The sequence below is a fragment of the Hippocampus comes genome, unplaced genomic scaffold (genome assembly GCF_001891065.2).
Source record: "Hippocampus comes isolate QL1 unplaced genomic scaffold, H_comes_QL1_v1.1 scaffold468, whole genome shotgun sequence".
Lineage (NCBI taxonomy): Eukaryota > Metazoa > Chordata > Actinopteri > Syngnathiformes > Syngnathidae > Hippocampus > Hippocampus comes.
Window position 1 is genome coordinate 228,499 of NW_017805226.1, and position 18,127 is coordinate 246,625.

At 44.5% G+C, this 18,127-nt stretch overlaps 1 protein-coding gene across 4 annotated transcripts in view; it reads right to left on the reverse strand.

Moving 5' to 3' along the window:
- Positions 1-18,127, reverse strand: part of plxnb3 (plexin B3) — a 102,162-nt gene that overhangs the window by 51,911 nt on the left and 32,124 nt on the right. For all 4 annotated transcript variants that reach the window (XM_019869386.1, XM_019869387.1, XM_019869385.1 and 1 more), the window contains exons 2-13: positions 15,243-15,656; positions 14,224-14,944; positions 7,427-7,606; positions 6,447-6,575; positions 6,266-6,366; positions 3,049-3,181; positions 2,812-2,971; positions 2,584-2,692; positions 1,936-2,044; positions 1,502-1,618; positions 1,309-1,422; positions 1,117-1,207 (exon numbers count right to left, since the gene is read on the reverse strand). In XM_019869386.1, coding sequence (XP_019724945.1) covers positions 1,117-1,207; positions 1,309-1,422; positions 1,502-1,618; positions 1,936-2,044; positions 2,584-2,692; positions 2,812-2,971; positions 3,049-3,181; positions 6,266-6,366; positions 6,447-6,575; positions 7,427-7,606; positions 14,224-14,944; positions 15,243-15,640 — 2,362 coding nt within the window. In that variant the 5' untranslated portion in view covers positions 15,641-15,656. The remainder of the gene's footprint in view (positions 1-1,116; positions 1,208-1,308; positions 1,423-1,501; positions 1,619-1,935; positions 2,045-2,583; positions 2,693-2,811; positions 2,972-3,048; positions 3,182-6,265; positions 6,367-6,446; positions 6,576-7,426; positions 7,607-14,223; positions 14,945-15,242; positions 15,657-18,127) is intronic.

The window sequence follows — 18,127 nt, forward strand, 5'->3', positions numbered from 1 at the left end:
ACCAGTCTAAATGTGCATATTGCCTGGCTTCCCATGACCGCCGTTCATGGGACCGGACCTTGGTCTTATTAAAAAAAAAAAAAAATGGACCTACAGCATTTCTAGTTGAGGACCACTGGTATATACAAAGATGTATCGATCAGAGTTTCTGCAGGTCATGAAAAAGCATTAAAAGGAATCAAATGGATGGCTCTAGTTTGAGATCCCTTATTTAACCATGTAAACTTGGTAGCGTGAGTACAAGTTGTGTCCAGGAGTGCTGATGGATATAATCCACAAATTCTCAACATATATCCATCCATCCGTTTTCTGATCTGCTTTATCCCCAGAAGGGTCACGCGGTGTGCTGGAGCCTGTCCCAGCTGTTTTTGGGCAGTAGACAGGGGACACCCTGAACCGGTTGCCTGCCAATCGGAGGACACACAGAGACGAACAACCATCCATGCTCACACTCGCACCTAGCGACAATTTTGAGTGTTCAACCAGCCTGCCATGCATGTTTTTGGAATGTGGGAGGAAACCGGAGAACCCGGAAACATGCAAACTCCACTCAGTAAGGCCAGAATCGGAATCAAGCCCTGCACGTCTGCATTTTGAGGTCGACACGCTAACCACTCAACCAGTGAAATTTGCATGTTCTCCCCGTGCCGGTGTGGGTTTTCTCCAGGTACTCCGGTTTCTTCCCATATCCCATAGATATGAATGGCAGCTTAATGGAACACTCAAAATTGCTCCTTCGTGTGAGTGTGAGCATGAATGGTTGTTTTTGTGCCCTGCAATTGGCTGGCAACCAGTTCATGATGCCCCCTGTCTACTGCCCGAAGACATATATATATATATATATATATATATATACACATATGTGTGTGTGTGTGTGTGTGTGTGTGTGTGTGTGTGTGTGTGTGAAAACAATTTTACCATAGGCCATTCATTGAAGGCGTGCCTTATATTCCAAAGCACCTTATAGTGTGGACAATGCTGTCGTTAACTTTTCAAATCAATTAATCAGTAAAGTAAATTACTTCTTGTATCAAGTTATCAATAAAGTAACAAAGTTAGGTTTTCAAGGTAACTGTGGCAACGCTGCGGACACATATGCACACTTGAAGTTCTTACGTTGAAGACCAGGTAAAGTATCGATGCGCCTTGCTCCTCTCCTCAGAAAGATTGGTGCGGAATAAACAAGTCGACTCACAGCATACTGAAACTACAGGGAGTACAGGTAGACAGGCAGGTTACAGTCACTGCGATGGCCATGTGTGCGCTTGTGTGTGTGTGTGTGTGTGTGTGTGTGTGTGTCAGAATTACCTGGTGGGGGCTGCACGTGAAAGAATATGTATCATCATTAGCTTTCTGGACAATAACAGTCAGGTTGATTTGAACGCCCTCGACCTTGACCACACACACATACGGTGCATCGTCCTACACACAGTCGCACATATTAGTTAAATATATTTTTATTGCATGATGTCTCGTGGCATCCTGTGTTGCGTCATCCAACCTGGAAGATGTACAAGTTGTGGGCCTTCAGAACCACACTCCTTGTCAGGCCCACCGGAACCAAGGCAGAACTCTGAATGCCAAACACTTTAGGACACTGACTTGGATGAGTAGAGTCCTGTTGACAGACAGTACAGACAGACCAAAAGGGAGACAAATAAAACATACTTAGACAGACTGAAATACAGACATGCAGACAGGTAGACAAACAAACAAACAGATCGACGGACAACCAACTCAGACAGGCAGACTCAAAGACAGAAAGATAGATACATTACACAGGTAAACAGAGGGGTTGTTCAACAGACGGAAGGACAGACAGACAGATCGCTACTGTAGATGGACAGACAGGCAGACTGCTAAGTAGACCACATCAGACAGACAAGAAGACAGATATGTAGCAAGACGGAGAGACAGACAGGGAAACAGACTCACTTTGTGGCTGAGGGTAGTGTGCTCATTCGAACATTGGTCGTGGTGCGTACATTGCTGGTCCAGAGGACACCAATTACATTTCCACACACTGAGGACACATGCCAGGCACCTGAAACGTACCATTTCTGTCATCCTCCTCACCATCTCTGCTAATTAAAGTGCTGTACAGTACTGTAAAACAATTACAACTATGTGTTGTAGTGTCATACTGTGTGTCATTATGATACAGTGTGTCACATGTTACATGGTATCAAAGTGTATATGTAAGAGTGTGTTACTCTAAGGCTATTATATAACTTGCTCACATGTATAACAATGTCCTGTGAAAATATATTACACTTTGTCACAACATAGTTGCCCTCAGTGTTTTGTGACCATGTTGCAACGATGTTATAGGTTTTTTACAATTCATATCAATGTCTTTTGAAATTTTGCTACAGTGTCAAACAATTTTGCATTGTGAAACAATCTGCTCGAACTATGCTGTAACATGATATCGTGTGCTGTGTCATGCAACAAAGTGTGGTATTGTGTTTTAGTGTGTTACAATGTGCAAGACAATGTGTGAGGGTGTTGACCTGGGTTATGATGTGGAACAATCACACAACAAGATAATGTGATACAAGGTGTTCCAAAGTGTTGTCTTACTGGGAAGTCTGGTTGAGTCGGCTGACAGCTCCACAGTCATAGAAGGTTACGTTGGTCGTGCTGATGGTCACATGACCAAATGTCAGCGACAGAGACACAATCACGTGATCTACATCAACAACAAAAGATGAAAAGAGAGGTGTCGTGTAGCTACAGTGAGCAGGTAAGCATCACACACCTGCATAAAGTAACCCTTTGATTGCTACTTTGAGAACTTTGTGGACTCACCACTTCCTGTGGGCAGTGGTGGGAGGAGCGTCGGCTCAGGTGATTGACAGTTGATGCTGGTTCCAGTGATTAAGGCCGGCTGAGGAGGAAGATGATGAAAGATGCAAGAAAGTGACTCAGTCACTTTCAAGGCTGGCAGCTGGGGTAGCGTCAGCATTACCTGAAAAATCAGGACACGATGACCCTCTGACTTCTCAGACCAAAGTCAAAAATCACCATTATTCTAGTCCAAGCTACCTGAGTCTGCTCATCTTTGCTCTGATTGGCTGGCTGCACGCTCTGCACCAACACACACTGATTGGATGAGTTAAAGCTCCAGATCCAGTGATTGGCATGAATGTGGCGCTGACACTCGTCCTTGCGGGAGCATCTGTACCAAACAAATGGCAGACATTTTTGCTGCAGTTCCACTGGTGACCAAACGAGGCGGCAATTCTTTATCTCCATCATTTTCTTATCCGCTTTATCCTCTCAAAGGTAGCGGGGAGGATGAAGCCTATCCCAGCTGTCCTCGCGCGGTAGGTGGAGGACACCCTGAAGTGGCCAGCACATCACAGGGCACATAGAGACAAACAACCATCCGCGCTCAAACTCACACCTACGGACAATTTAGGTGAGTTCAATCATCTGGCCATGCATGTTTTTGGATGTGGGAGAAAACCGGAGGACCCGGAAAAAACTCACGTAAGCACGGGCAGAACATGCAAACTCCCCACAGGAAGGCCGGAGATGGAACTGAACCCGGTACCCGGTTGTAGTATTTGTAGTGCTTGTCGTTTTGCTAGGTCTTAAAAGTAATAGTAATTAGTAGCTGTGTTTAGCAGTAGTAGTAGTAAAATTTAGTAGTGGTAGTAGTAGTACTTGTAATAATACTAATTGTAGTAGATGTACTTAAAGTGGTAGTGCTTAGTGGTGGTAGTAGTCGTAGTTGTAGTAGTAGTAGTACTCAGTAGTACTAACTAGCACTATCACTTAGTAGCAGTAGTAGTCTTTAATAGTAACAGTACTTAGCAGTAGGAGTAGTTTTTGGGAGTAGTTGTTGTAGTAGTACTTAATAACAATAATAGTACTTAATAACAGTAGTACTAAGTAGTAATATTAGTTTTAGTAGTAGTTGTAATAGTAGTACTTTGTTGTAGTTGCAGTACTTGTTCTAGTGCTTAATAGTACTTAAGAGTACGAGTGTTTTAGTCAGTAGTAGTAAAAGTAGTATTAGTAGTAGTCAGTAATAGTAAATGTACTTGTAGCAGTAGTAGTAGTAGTAGTAGTAGTAGTAGTCAGTAGTAGTAAAGGTAGTAGTAGGAGTAGTAGTCAGTAGTAGTAAAGGTAGTAGGAGTAGTAGGAGTTGTAGTAATAATACTTATAGTCATTGGTGTAGTCGTAGTGTTTTCAGTAGTATATGTAGTATTACTTATAGTCAGTACTTGCAGTAGTACATGTAGTAGAATTACAGTACATGTAGTAATAGTAGCACTCATAGTAGTGCTAACTAGTAGTAGTACTTAGTAACAGTAGTAGTGCCTAATAGTAGAAATACTTAATCATCGTATGAGTACTAGTATTTAGTCGTAGTTGTATTACTTAGTAGTATATTGAATGCCACTGGTTGAACCATTTAAATGATGTGAAATAGTTTTTTTTTTTTTTTTTTTTAATAACATGAAAAACATCAATTATTAATCATCTCTGTCTCACAGTGTAGCGGTCGTGGGTTCGATCACGGCTCTGGCCCTCCTGTATGGAGTTTGCATATTCTCTCCGTTCCTGCGTGGGTTTTCTCCGGGTACTTCGGTTTCCACCAACATTCCAAAAAACATGCATGGCCGGTTAATGGAACACTCGAATATTGTCCCTCGGTGTGATTGTGAGTGCGGATGGTTGTTCGTCTATGTGTGCCCTGCAATTGGCTGTACCCCGCCTACTGCCTGAAGAAGGCTGGGATTCAATCTAGCACATCTGCAAATCTTGTGAGGGTAAGCGGTTTAGATAATGGATGAATGGATGGATAGCTTGAAATGAAAAAGAGGTTTGACTGACCACTGTCTGAGATGGGAATTGAACATGAAAAATGTCTGGAGAAGGCAGCGAAGTTAATGTTCTGCAGTGTGTAATTATAAGAAAAACAGCACAGTGTAGTTATAAGAATGTGATATTCAAATATGTGAAAACATCAATTAATAAATATACCGTATTAGCCCGAATATAAGACGGTGTTTTTTTTGCATTGAAAAAGTGCACTGAAAAAGTGGGGGTCGTCTTATATTCGGGGTCTAGACATTATACCCATTCACGACGCTAGATGGCGCCAGATATCAATGAAGCGAATGCTGAACTTGACTCCCCAAACCAAAGTGAAGCCCTGCCACGAAGAATAAAAATAAAAATAGCGGTAGCACGAAGAAGAAAAATAAAAAATAGCGGTAAGAAGGAAAAGAGAAGAAAATAATAGAAGAGATAACAGAAAATGGAGAAACGTAGTGATAATCTGGAGAAAAGTGGGTCGAAGATCGGCCAGGTTAACCAGCAGCTGAGGAGAAGTTATGATGTAATTTACATTTCAAAAACCAAAAGCCATTCATTGACGAATGTGATTGCACTTTAGATTTGAATGAGGCAAAATAACATGCTTTTTCTCTCAAATATATTGTTATAATCATTTGTTTCGGATTTACTGTAATTATTTTCTGTATAAAAATTAATTTGGTGTTCAAAAAGTCTTTTTTCAAACTTGAGTCTTGAAAAAGAGGGGCTCGTCTGATAATCAGGGCCGTCTTATATTCGGTCCAATACGGTAATTGCAAAATGAAACAGAAGTTGTAAAATCAAACAGAAGTTGGACAGGAAAGCATCGGAGGTGGAAATCAAACATGCCAAGAACAACAGTCTACCAAGTCACCCAAAACTTCCCCTCTGAAACCCTTGGAATGAGCTCAATTGGTATGTAAGGATGTGCTGCCAAATGCCGAGTCCGCTTGAAAAGGGGACTTGATGGGTTTAACCCTTCTGCGAAATGTGTTTTCTCTGGGTTGTTTTCAAATGTAAATAAATATATAATTTTGAAAAACATATTTTGACATTCTTTTTAAACTTGACAACTCATTTTCACGTGTTTTGGATGAGTGGGACCAATTTGAGCGATTTCAATGACGTTTTCATAGCGTATGGCTTTGATATATTTTTGTTTGTTTGTCAACAGTCCTATTTTGGGATGTTTTACGCAGAAGGGCTAAAATGTTGAAACTGAGAGTTTTAGCAAAAAGAACATCAGTATGTTGAAAAATGTGTCATCATCATGTTGAATGCCAATGGAATGGATCATTAAAAGTCATTGTTTGATGTAAAATTACACTGAATGGATACTATTAATAATGTACAATGATTACATAAAAAAAAAATTTTTTAAAAATGGGGTTGGTGGATGTTAGTGGCGGGGGAGCACAGAATGACATCCTACCTTCCCTCCAGGACACACCAGCCGCAGTAAAGGTCCCTGGTGGCCAGACAAGAGTGGCAGTCAGCATTCCATTCACATGATGACATGGCAACTTTGGACACCTGAGAGACATGTGCATTGCTTTTGGATGAAAACAGGACAGGAACATAGCATCCTTGGAAAACTGACATTTCCCACTTACCCTGCTATTGGTCAGAACAAAAAGGTTCTGCTGGTTGGTATCTAATAGGAGGTCAGCTTTGATTGCACTGCCACTGTCCACCAGCACACTCCCGAACACTTCGCCCGAACCATTGGACCGAACCAGCACCTGTGCATGACAACAATATTACAGCTCAATACAAGCGAGGCCTGAAGGCGAACTGCTGTCAGCGTTGTTCTTTAATGTGGCCCACTTAGCATTTATATTATCAAGAGTCCTGTAACATTTGCTGCATTAGGCTATTTTCCTAAAATGTGTCTTATATTCTGTCAATCATAATAAATAGCCCCCCCCCGCCAAAGTTCTAAATATTAACACCTTTTCATTGTTTGAACTATTTTCCGCACACATTTGAACTTTTTTTTCCATCATCTTCACATGACCAAGTCAACCTGTCTGATTTAAAATTTAAAAAGGCCCTTGAGCAAAAGAGCTTGCCCACCCATGCGAAGACAGGAGGATGACTTCATCACAAATTCCTCCATAAACTTCAACTGGTGCAGAATTCTTCAGCTCGAATCATCACTAGAACACCCTCCTTCCATCACATCACCCCCATCTTCCAACAGCTCCAGTGGCTCCCTGTCAAACTAAGGATCAACTTCAAAATACTCCTCTTTACATTTAAAGCCATCCATAACCTTGACCCCCCCCCCCCCCCATCTATCTGACCTTCTTCAAATTTCCGTTCCCTCTCGTTCCCTCAGGTCCTCAGCCTCCCTCTACCTCTGTGTTCCCTCTGCCCGTCTCAGCACGATGGGGTGCAGAGCTTTCAGCCGCTCCGCCCCCAAACTCTGGAACTCACTCCCACCCGACTTTATTGTGATTGTAAAGTGTGCTTGAGTGTTTTGAAAGGCACTTATAAATAAAATGTATTATTATTATTATTATTATTATTATTATTACTATGTTTTAAAGATACAAGCTTCCTCTTGCGAATGCTAGCCAAAGTGTGTCACCTTGTGCAGTCGTCCCTCACGGTCACCCACGAAGGCTACCGTGTGGCCTGCCTCTGTTGCTGTTGCGACAGCGGTAAGCTGGGTAGTGGTGGTCAAGGTTGGAATGGCCGGGAGAGGCTTGATACTGCCAATGGGGCTCGGCGTGTGTTCCCATCCGCAGAGATATTCCGAGACGGATACCTGCAACACCAAGCACAAGTTTTAAGGTAGCTGGATGTGTCATGCCTTTTATCAGCATCATTGTCATCACCAGCATCATCGACTGCCGTAGTTCAGGAGGGAGACGTCCAGTCACTGGTTTCAGCCACACACCGAGAAGTTTCAGCAGGAGGAGACATTACCTTCCTGTTGATCCAGGGCCACATGGTATGACTCACCAATTTACAGTATTATGAAATACATAGGCCCTCGAAAGATTGAAAATCAGCATGTGGTTTTAAGGACCATCACTACCAAACCCCTAATTTCTGCAATTAAATTAGCACTTTTAATATTAATGCTAAATGCTATATTTTCCATCTCTGTACACATGCTCAAAACTGTGTTTGGTAGCCACATTGTGCCTCGCGTTGTTGATCTGTGATTCTCAGGAAATTGAAGGTTTGGACAATTGACACTGGAAAATGTGAGAGGTAGCTGTGGTGAAGGATGATTCTTGATGTCCAAGATCACCTCTGCAGTCTTGAGCGTGTTCAGCTCCAGGTTTTGTAGGCTGCACCAGCTGCTACACTTGTTGTCGGTACGCAGACTCGTCGCCATCTTTGACGAGGCCGATGACTGTGGTGTTGTTTACGAGCTTTCTGAGTTTGACAGCTGGGTGCTTTGAGGCGCAGTCATTCGTGTCGAGGGAGAAGAGCAGTGGAGAGAGGACACATCTGTGGGTGGTCCCACTGTTGATGATGTTGTCCTTCCAAGCCTCACCTGTTGTGTATGTCCTGTTCGTTAGGAAGCTGAGAATCCACTGGCAGATCATTGGGAACACACTAAGCTGGAGAAGGTTGGCTGTGAGGAGTTCCGAGATGATGGTGTTTTACACAGAGTTAAGTCCACAAACAGGATCCTTGTGTAAGTCCCTGTGCCATCGAGTTGCTCATCCACAGACCTGTTTGTCCGGTAGGTAAACTGCAGAAGATCCAGAAGGGGTCCGGTGATGTTCTTTCGGTGGTTCAGCACAAGGTGTTCAAAGGACTTCATGACCACAGACATCAGAGCAACAGGCCTATAGTCGTTTAATTCCGATGCTGCTGGTTTCTTGGACACTGGGATGATGGTGGACTGTTTGAAGCAGGATAGGACCTCAAACAGCTCCAGGGATCTGTTGAAAATCTGTATGAAGACCGGAGCCAGCTGGTCAGCGCAGACTTTCAGGCAGGAGGGGGATACCTTATCTGGCCCCACGGCCTTCTTGATCTTCTCCTGCTCAGAGCCATCTCACGCCCTGTTTGTGGATCTCTGGGACAGGGAATGAGGTCTAGGGTATGGATAAGGTAATTTCTGGGTGGGGGTGGGCAGGTGTGGGAAGTGCAGGTATCCTTTTCGAATCTGCAGAAAAACATCGTCAGCCAGTCCCTTATTGTTCACTCCTTGGGGGATGGTGTCCTGTAGTTTGTCATTGATTTCAGGCCATTGCACATTGACATGAGCAGAAAAATGTTTTTCAGCTTCTCTTTGAGATGTTTATTTCCTTTGTCAATTGGTTTTGGGCGTGTCTGTACAGTGCCCTATCTCCACTTCTAAAGGTGGCCTCTTTCTCTTTTCTAAGTTGCCTGAGTTTGGCAGTGAACCATGGCTTGTCATTGTTGAAGGAGCGCAGGGACTTTGTTGGTACACACATGTCCTCACAGAAACTGAAGAACAGTCAAACCACGGTTTTCGAACGTCTCTGTTCTCGACCAAATTGGTTTTCGACCAAAAATTTCGAGGTTTTTATGCCTTGGATTATGACCGAAAATCGGTTCTCGACCAAACTAAGCGCACTTGAATGCGCCACTTGACTCCTCTCGCCTTACACGAGGAAGTGACGCTTCCTCGGGTAGATGAGGAAGTGACGCTACTTCGTGTAGCATTCCATTGTGAGGAGACATGTTCAAGAAAGATTTTTTTTAAAAAAGAGCGTGGTTTCGGTTTTTGAACAAATCGGTTTTTGAACAGCCTTCTGGAACGGATTATGGTCGAAAACCGAGGTATGTTGTTACAGTGTCTGTGTCTTCATCCAAGTTGCCAGTTGAAGTTTCAGACGCCCCCGTAGATGCAGTCCAAGCCCTCTTGTAGTGCCAGCTTTGCTTCATCGGTCCATCTCTTCACAGTCTTGACAACCAGTTTTACACATTTGAGTCTGGCCTGTATGTAGGGGTTACGTGTATTAAACAGTGGTCAGAAAAGCCCAGTGCTGCATGGGCAAAAGATCTGTATGCATATTTAAGTGTTGTGTCGGAATGGTCTAGAACAGGGGTCCCCAACCGCCGGTCCGCGGACCGGTACCGGTCCGCAGGGCATTTGGTACCGGGCCGCACAGAAAGAACTTGCCTTATTTCCGCTTCATTTATTTCGGAATACGAAAGATGTTTTATTTTGAAAAATTACCGGATTCTCCGTTACATCCGTCTGTGTCACGCTTGACTCACGTCAAGCCAAGATTCTCGGTCACGTGACCGATGACGCTCAAAAACAAAACGCTGAAGTCCGCAAAATGAGTAAAAAAGCTGCTTGGAGATCGCAAATGACGGTGGCCTTAAAAGTACGTTCGAGACAACTGGATTAAAGTTATGGCTGAATACTCTGAGATCGCCACAATAGTATTGCTGCTATTTCCGATATCCTGTGTGAGGTGGGGAGTTTCTGCAGCAACGGCGACTAAAACAAAATGACGAAGTAGACTGGACATAAACCACACACTTGAGGTGTCATTGTCTCCAATTACCCCGAGATGGGACTGTCTGATTGCAGAAAATCAAGCTCGGGGCTGTGGTGAGTCATCATTTTCATGCACTTTGAATTTGCGTTGTATCGTATTTTGAAGGCATTAAACATTACCGTAGCGATAAGAGTGTTGCGACCAGATTAGACGCTCCTTGTGTTTATTATTATATTTCGAAAACACCACAGTTTTCATGCAGCTCATACCATATTATTTTGTTGTATTATTCCGCCACACCTTAAATGCCGGTCCCTGAAAATATTGTCTGACTTAAACCGGTCCGTGGGGCAAAAAAGGTTGGGGACCCCTGGTCTAGAATGTTGCTTTCTTTGGTGAAACAATCAATGTGCTGCTTTTCCTGGGAAGTTCATGGTTACGTTGTGCTTTATTAAGAGAGTCATAGTTACTCCCTCCGTTTAAGCACGCTTCGTTGAATTTCTTCACTTTGACATTCAGAGCATTGTGCAGAATGACATCGCGTCTACACCCGCGATGCTTTGTTTTAATTAATAAAATCACCCAAAATGATAAAGAGTGACTCTGGATGCTTCAGCTCTAGTATGTTTACTTGGTCAGGCAGCGTTTGTAGTACTGTTTTGTTTTTTTTTGTTTTTTTAAACGCATCTTATCCCGAACGGGGTCGTGGTGTGGGTGCTGGAGCCTATCCCAGCTAACTTTGGGCGGAAGGCCGACTCCACCCTGAACTAGTCGCCAGTCAGTCGCAGGGCACATATGGAGACAAACAACCATTCACACCCACAACCATACAATCACTCAGTGGGAACCGATCCCACGCTGCCCACACACAAATCAGGCGAGTGTACCAGTACACCATCAGTGACCAATTTAATAAATACAATAAAATTAATTAAATCACAATACTGTGGTCATGACTTCATGTATGTTTGAATCCAGTGCAAAGCGAGTGAGTTTTCATTAGCTTTCCCATGTTGTGACTGGTTGTGACTGTTTTGGGTTGGGTCCTTGAATTTGTCACTTACTATGGTCCTTTATGTTGTTATATTGATTATGAGTCTGAGAATATTGATTTTGAGTATGAGAGAAAACCGACACAAATGTGCTAGAGTGTGTATGTATGTAGTCCCTATACAAACCAAAAGTTGTAGGAATAGATAAGTATAGCACATATAAGGGTAAAAGCATTTGTTTATACTGTATGCAGATTGTTTCCTTTTCTTTTCAGATTGATTTACAACTACAACTATTTAGATATTAATACATAACAAGGGGTAGGACTAGATACATTTTTTACTTCTTCCTACTCCTTTGAACATGTAAATCTGTTTTCTTTTCCTTTTTTACAATTTTACTTACCTTTACTTTCTGTCAATGTTATTACAGTTTACATGTTCAATAAACAACAACAACAACCTTATTTTGACATATAAGACAAAATTTGTCTCTCGGTATTTAAGCTTGAGTTGCTCAGGGACACATTGTCAGAATGTCAAACTTTCTTCCATGGCTTCTCCAACTAACCCTGCTCTCTGTTGTAACTTGGTATTTTGTGTTCTGCATCCAGACCAGCTCACTATTTTTACTTTGCATTTTTGTATTTGAAGACTTTTTACTTTGCCACTTGCGTGCCTTTTCTGCATCTGGGTCCAAATTCTGCTCTGCTCACAGCAGTACATTCTGACCTGTCATGGACCCAGCAGACTCAAACACAATCTCCCAAGCAGTCCATACTCAGGGAGCACTGCTCAACACACATGAGGAACTCCTACGTGCAATTATGGAATCTATTCAGAACCTTTCCACCACCATCAACACAATGGCCATCCAGCCAGTCTCCAGGGCTTTGTCGCAGACGTCCCCACCTGCTCCAACTCAACCCTCCACTTCCAATCAGGGAGCTCTCATCAGCTGCTGCTTCACCTTTGAACCGGGAACTCAACATTCCATCACCCGAATATTCGGGGAGATGGGTACTTCCTTTGTCTTCAGGCAACAACTCAAAGTGTATTAGAACGATTGCACTAATCTGGCGAATGTTATCAGCTTGATTCTGGGAAGATCAGGGAGATGGGCCAATTTGTTTGAGTCAAAGATTCAATTTTTCACCCTCATGTTGGAATCGTTCGCAACTTTTTGTATTGAGTTTTTGAGCAGCCTTTTATTAATCAGTCGTAGGGCTGATTGCATTAGGTCAGGGTTCTCAGTCAGCTGCAGATCAGGCCACTGGATTCAGGTTTTTGGCCTCAGAGAGTGGATGGAATGAATCCGGACAAAATACAATGTTTTTGGCAGACTCTCGGAGGAGCTCCAAGATCAGATGTCCACTCAGGATGTGCCCGAGTCTCTCACTCAGTTAATTTCCCTTGGAATTCGGATTGACAACTGCAACAGAAAGAGCCAGTGAAGGGCCAAACCTTTCCACCTGCCCACCTGCCGCTACTCCTCAACTGGTCACCCAGCCAAGCCCTCCAGCTGCCCTCCCGTCAAGTGTGGCCTCCTAATGGGCTATATAAAGAGCTGTGGACTCGCGCCCCCTTTTCATGTCTCTCTCCTCAAGCCGGTCTCTTCTAGCCTCCACAGGCCACTCTCCTAACAGCTTTGAGGAACGTTCCTGGGTCTCAAGGTCCTTCATCCTTGAGCTCTCCCTCCTCCAGGACTGCTACTCTCATAGTCCTATTCTTGTGTGTCTCCAGCAGGAGTGGCAGAGGAGGGCTTTCCCTCCAGTGTGCATACATGCTGCCAATTTGTTCATCAAGTTAAGTCATGTATCTCAGGACTTCCTAAGTGCCAAGTCTGGGTCAGATTATTGACCTTGCTGCTCAAGTATTATTTTCTAGACCTCTAAATCTTGTCATTGTCATTTTTGCTCTCCAGTATGTTGCCTTGTAAGTATTTATGTTATTTTATCTTTGATCTTGCTCATGTTATTGTTTTGTGACGTTGGACTCTGGTCATTCCATTTATAATCTCTGATTGACTATTTCCTTGCCTTTACAAGCACTTTTTGTTAGTCCATAGTCTTTCTTGGTTCTTTTTGACCAACAATTTCTGTTGATACTTTGTCGGTGCACTTTTGTTATGAAATAAATATTTGTGTTCAAATTGTGTTTGTGTCTACGTTTGTGGAATCCGATCGCCATTCAGTTCGTTCCCGAACTGTGTCAGCTACAGGGAGTTCCCTCACAAGCCGTGTAGGGCATCGGGTGGTGCCCCTTGAGGTGGGGTACAATTGTGACTGGTTGTGACTGTGTTTTGTGTTGGGTCGTTTAAGTTCCCAGTTGCTAAGGTCCTTTATATTGTCACCTTTATTTTTTTTGCTTAGGCTGATAATGATCCTGATCATTTGAATCGGATGTGTTAGAGAAGGAAATATGTAAAACAGGTTGGATAGGGGCACTCGAGGACTGGACTTGGGCACCCCTGCCTTCGAGTGGCTGAGCTCTTCTCATCAACAGACGTGCTCCTTTCTCATTGTCCTTGTGGAAGTCATCACTAAACATACATATCCACATAAGATGAGAAAGAAGGTGCAGTTCATTCTCCTGCATTACTAGTTTAGTGTGTGTGTGTGTGTATGTTTTGTATGGGTCATACAAGAACGTGACAGCTGTCTGATGATTATTCCAGCTGCTGAGGATATCAAGTGTAATCCTCACTCACTCACTCTCACACACACACACACACACACACACACACACACACACACACACACACACACACACACACACACACAGTATTAAGGTCAGAAGCGATGCCCACTAAAAAGCCTGTAATCCATGACATCACAAGATGATAACAATGTGTGTCATGCTCCTTGTTGTCCTCCTTTAGCCCAGGGAATGCTGAGAGTTTTAACGCTATAATACTTATCAATGCAATGATATGATGATGTGAGAGTTACCTGAGGAAGAGTGAGACAGTTTGACGAGAGTGTGTAGACCACATAGGCCTCCTCCTGCCCTTTGACCCCACGCCCACCTTTGGTGTAACAGGACTCCCGTGCTTGCTCCATCATGGCGTCCAGCTCCGCCATCCCAAATACGCACAGCGCAGAGTTATCTGTGGCCACAGACGTCGATGTCCATCCAGCCACCATGATGATGAAAAGTGTGGGCTTCCCTGATAGTCGCCCAAGCCACGCTCCCTGGGCCACGTTGAAGCCACCGTGGCATAGCAGAGGCACCTCAACATATGAGTAGAAGTTGCGGTCGGAGATGCAGAGGCGGGAGACGTATGTGCGGTACTCCATCTTGAAGCGAAAGTCTCGCCTTGAGAACAGGAAGTAGACATGGTCTTTGAAAGTGACCACCTTGACAAAATGCATATCGTACTCAGAGTAGCTCCCAATGATCAGCTTGCCCAGCTCGTCCTCCTGAGCAAAGGCCCGCTGAGGAAGGATTGCTGGGTAGAGGCGGCGGGCTGTGATGGGCGGGATGTCGCCCAAACCCATTCCAGTGAAACCACGCCCCACGAGCATGAAGCGCAGCATCTCTCCACCAGCTCCGTCCCCAGTGGTGAGCACGATGCCCACTGTGGAAACATGGGGGTCATTGGCAGCAACGAACTGCGTGTCCACCGGGTTAGTGGACTGGTACAACAGCTGCGACATGTTGGTCAGACTCCTGCAGCGAACAATCACACACATAAAGTCAGCACATGTCGGAGAGCATGTGTTAGGCCAGGGGTGTCAAACTCCGGTCCTGGAGGGCCGCTGTCCTGCATGTTTTCCAAGTCTCCCTGTTGCAACACACCTGATTCAAATGAACAGGTTCAATGTCAGGCTTCCGCAGAGCTTGCTGATGATCTGTTCATTTGAATCAGGTGTGTTGCAACAGGGAGACTTGGAAAACATGCAGGACAGCGGCCCTCCAGGACCTGAGTTTGACACCCCTGTGTTAGGCTGAGGTTTCGCAATCTTACCTCTTTTCACAGATGCCCTGGTACAATGATCCACAAGCAATCATGCTACCCGGCTCCATTCCTTGACCCCGCTCCAGCAGCAGCAGCTTGTTGTGGTTGTGGGTCGGCCGGGCTGAGGGACAGTCTTTGAGGGCAATGGGGGGCAGGCAGTTGGGGGAATCCAAATGAGGTCCAGTCTTCACATGGGAAATTAACTCCAGGTCCGAGCTCAGCTGGTGCAGGTGGTCCATTCCACCCACATACAGAAGCCCTGTCTCCGCATCCAGCACCAGGTGAGAGAGGGGGGCTCCTCGAAGGGTCACCCACTGCACAGACGAGTCCTGGGCCTGGAGGGGTACTGTAGGGATGAGGATGGGTAGAAGGAGGAGGAGTGACGGGGGGATCATGGAGACCAGCATGACTCCTCCTCCTTACCTGCCAGGGGAAACACAAGACATGCCTTTCAGTGACAGCTAAACATGCACTGACAAACACACATTTTGCCACAAAGAGTGCTGCTCTTCATATTCACATCTCTGTAAATAAGATTGTTTCGTTCATTAAGATCAGAATGGCAACACTCTTGTATGGATTTAATTAACTAAAGTAAAACTTTCATTTAAACAATTAATTTGTCAGCATGCAGTGCACTTACACCAACAAGTTGGAAGCACATTCCTGGGGAAGGGATCGATGTCTTATTTTTTTCATTTAACTTTCCAATATAGGATGTAGGCTATGCATATGTAAGGTAGTGTTAAGACATGATTCTCTCTGTTAGCTGGATTTGAAAGAAACAATGTAGAATGCTGTTGAAGGTATTTCCTGCTTACTGTGATTACAATCACCTTTGGTACCCCCTCACCCCCACCACTTTTAGGACCCCTCCAGAGGACATGTCAACATCAAAAGAGGAACTGTTATCTCAAGTATCTGTGTTGCAACTATTGAGGGACTGCGCTTTACTATGAGTACTATTGATCTCAGTCTCTTTCCTGAACATCTGTTTGCACACTTAAAACAACGTATGTAGTGTTAAAGTTTATCTTCTTCCTCCTTGGTTGATTAACGGCCCCCCAAGTGTCTTCTGTTGTCCCCCCGCACCTTTGGTCGTTCCCTGATCGCTGTTAAGCCCCCCTGGGAAGACCTCTTATCTCAGGATGTATGCACAGCGGGGGTTCTGGAACTTGCCATTACACCAAATGGTGGGTAGTGGTGGTCTGGTCTCACCTCACCACTCCCAACTTCTTCCAGCCACACCGGGTCAGATGTCATGTTACTTTCTTTGTTTCTGGGATTTGCATGAGAGGCGTACCTCCCCGCCTCTCATTATCATATTGTCTCAATATAATCTCATGAATGTCTTTCTTCTACGCTTCCTGTTTCAAATCTGGACCCCTCAGGAGCCCAAATCGATTTGTAAACTGCAGAAATAAATTAAAAGCCTTCGAAGGAACTGTTCATCGCCTCCAGCCTTTGTTTGGATTACCAACATTCTCCTCGTCTGAAATTCAACGAACACGCGGGGAAGAGGAGGCCGCTCTTCCCCCAACAGTAGAGAATCGCGGCATGGTCAATCACAAACCAACTGCCAGGTCACGCTCACCAAGAGCCAAAGAGGACTGTTGCAGAGCACGTGATTCATGTTTATGTACTGTGGCGCTGTGCCACTCACTCACTGCTGGAGTCTATCCTTGCTGAATTTGGGCGGAAAGCCGATTCCACCCTGAACTGGTCTTAAATCAGTTGCAGGGCACATAGAGAGACAAACAACCGGCAAAATAGGGTTATGTGCACATCTCTGCTGGTTTGGTCGCTTCATGAAAACACTTAACCCACGTTGAGTTGTACGCTGCCATACACATTCAAGTGATTCTTACTTTCACTTTTGTTTTTAAAATGGCTCTATTTATGAATGCCAATGAATGGCATTCAGCAGGCATGGCCACTCGCCCCATGCTTCATCCAACTATTATGCAAGTAATATTTTTATTGACATTTTTAATCTGTTGTCAATATTATGTACTATTGTAATGTTCCATGTATATGATTAGTCAAGGAATAAGAAGCAGTTTAACATTCTAAAGAGTAGTGTTTAAATAATGGTTAACATCATTCATCCATCCATTTTCAAATCTGCTTATCCTCACGAAGGTCACAGGGGTGCTGGAGCCTATCTGTCTGCGGACAATGGGCGGGGTAGACCTTGATCTGGTTGCCAGCAAGTCCCAGGGTACACATAAGCCCCGTTCACACGGCAACATTTGGTCCGACGCAGCTCCGAAACAAATCCAGTCGAGCATTCACACGTGCACATTTGCTCCGGCGTAGCTCCACTAAAGAGCTTATACCGGACCAAATTTGATCCACCTCAGGGAGGTGGTTTAAAAATTTGCTCCAGAGCAAATGCTCGTTTGCGACGCTACGCCGAAACAAATGTGCACGTGTGAACGCAGCTGGATTAAATTTGCTCCAGAGCAAAGGCTCGCTTGCGGGGGAGTGGCCTCGCTACGCTCGCTACCAGATGCACGGAATCCGACCCCGGTCGACAGTGACGAGGGGGCCAGCGACACAGACGAAGCCCGGCCGTGCACCCCCGTTCCCGGTAAAAGTGTCGGCGATTTAAGCGGTGAAGACAGTGCTCACGATCAAGAAGAGAATCGAGCCCAACCCGACTGGGCCCGAGGATATTAAAGCCCGACCCGGCGGAGCCCGATTTGCAGGCCCGAGCCCGAAGCAAACCCGACATTTCATATTTTATTTGTGAGTATTTTTGGGAGAAAAAAACACAAGATTTCTTACGGTTAAAATAATCTACATATTTTTATGAACATGATCAATGCATTTGCACAACGAAATAACGCTGAAATACAGAATAAGAGGCCAGACAAAGAGAAATCTCGATG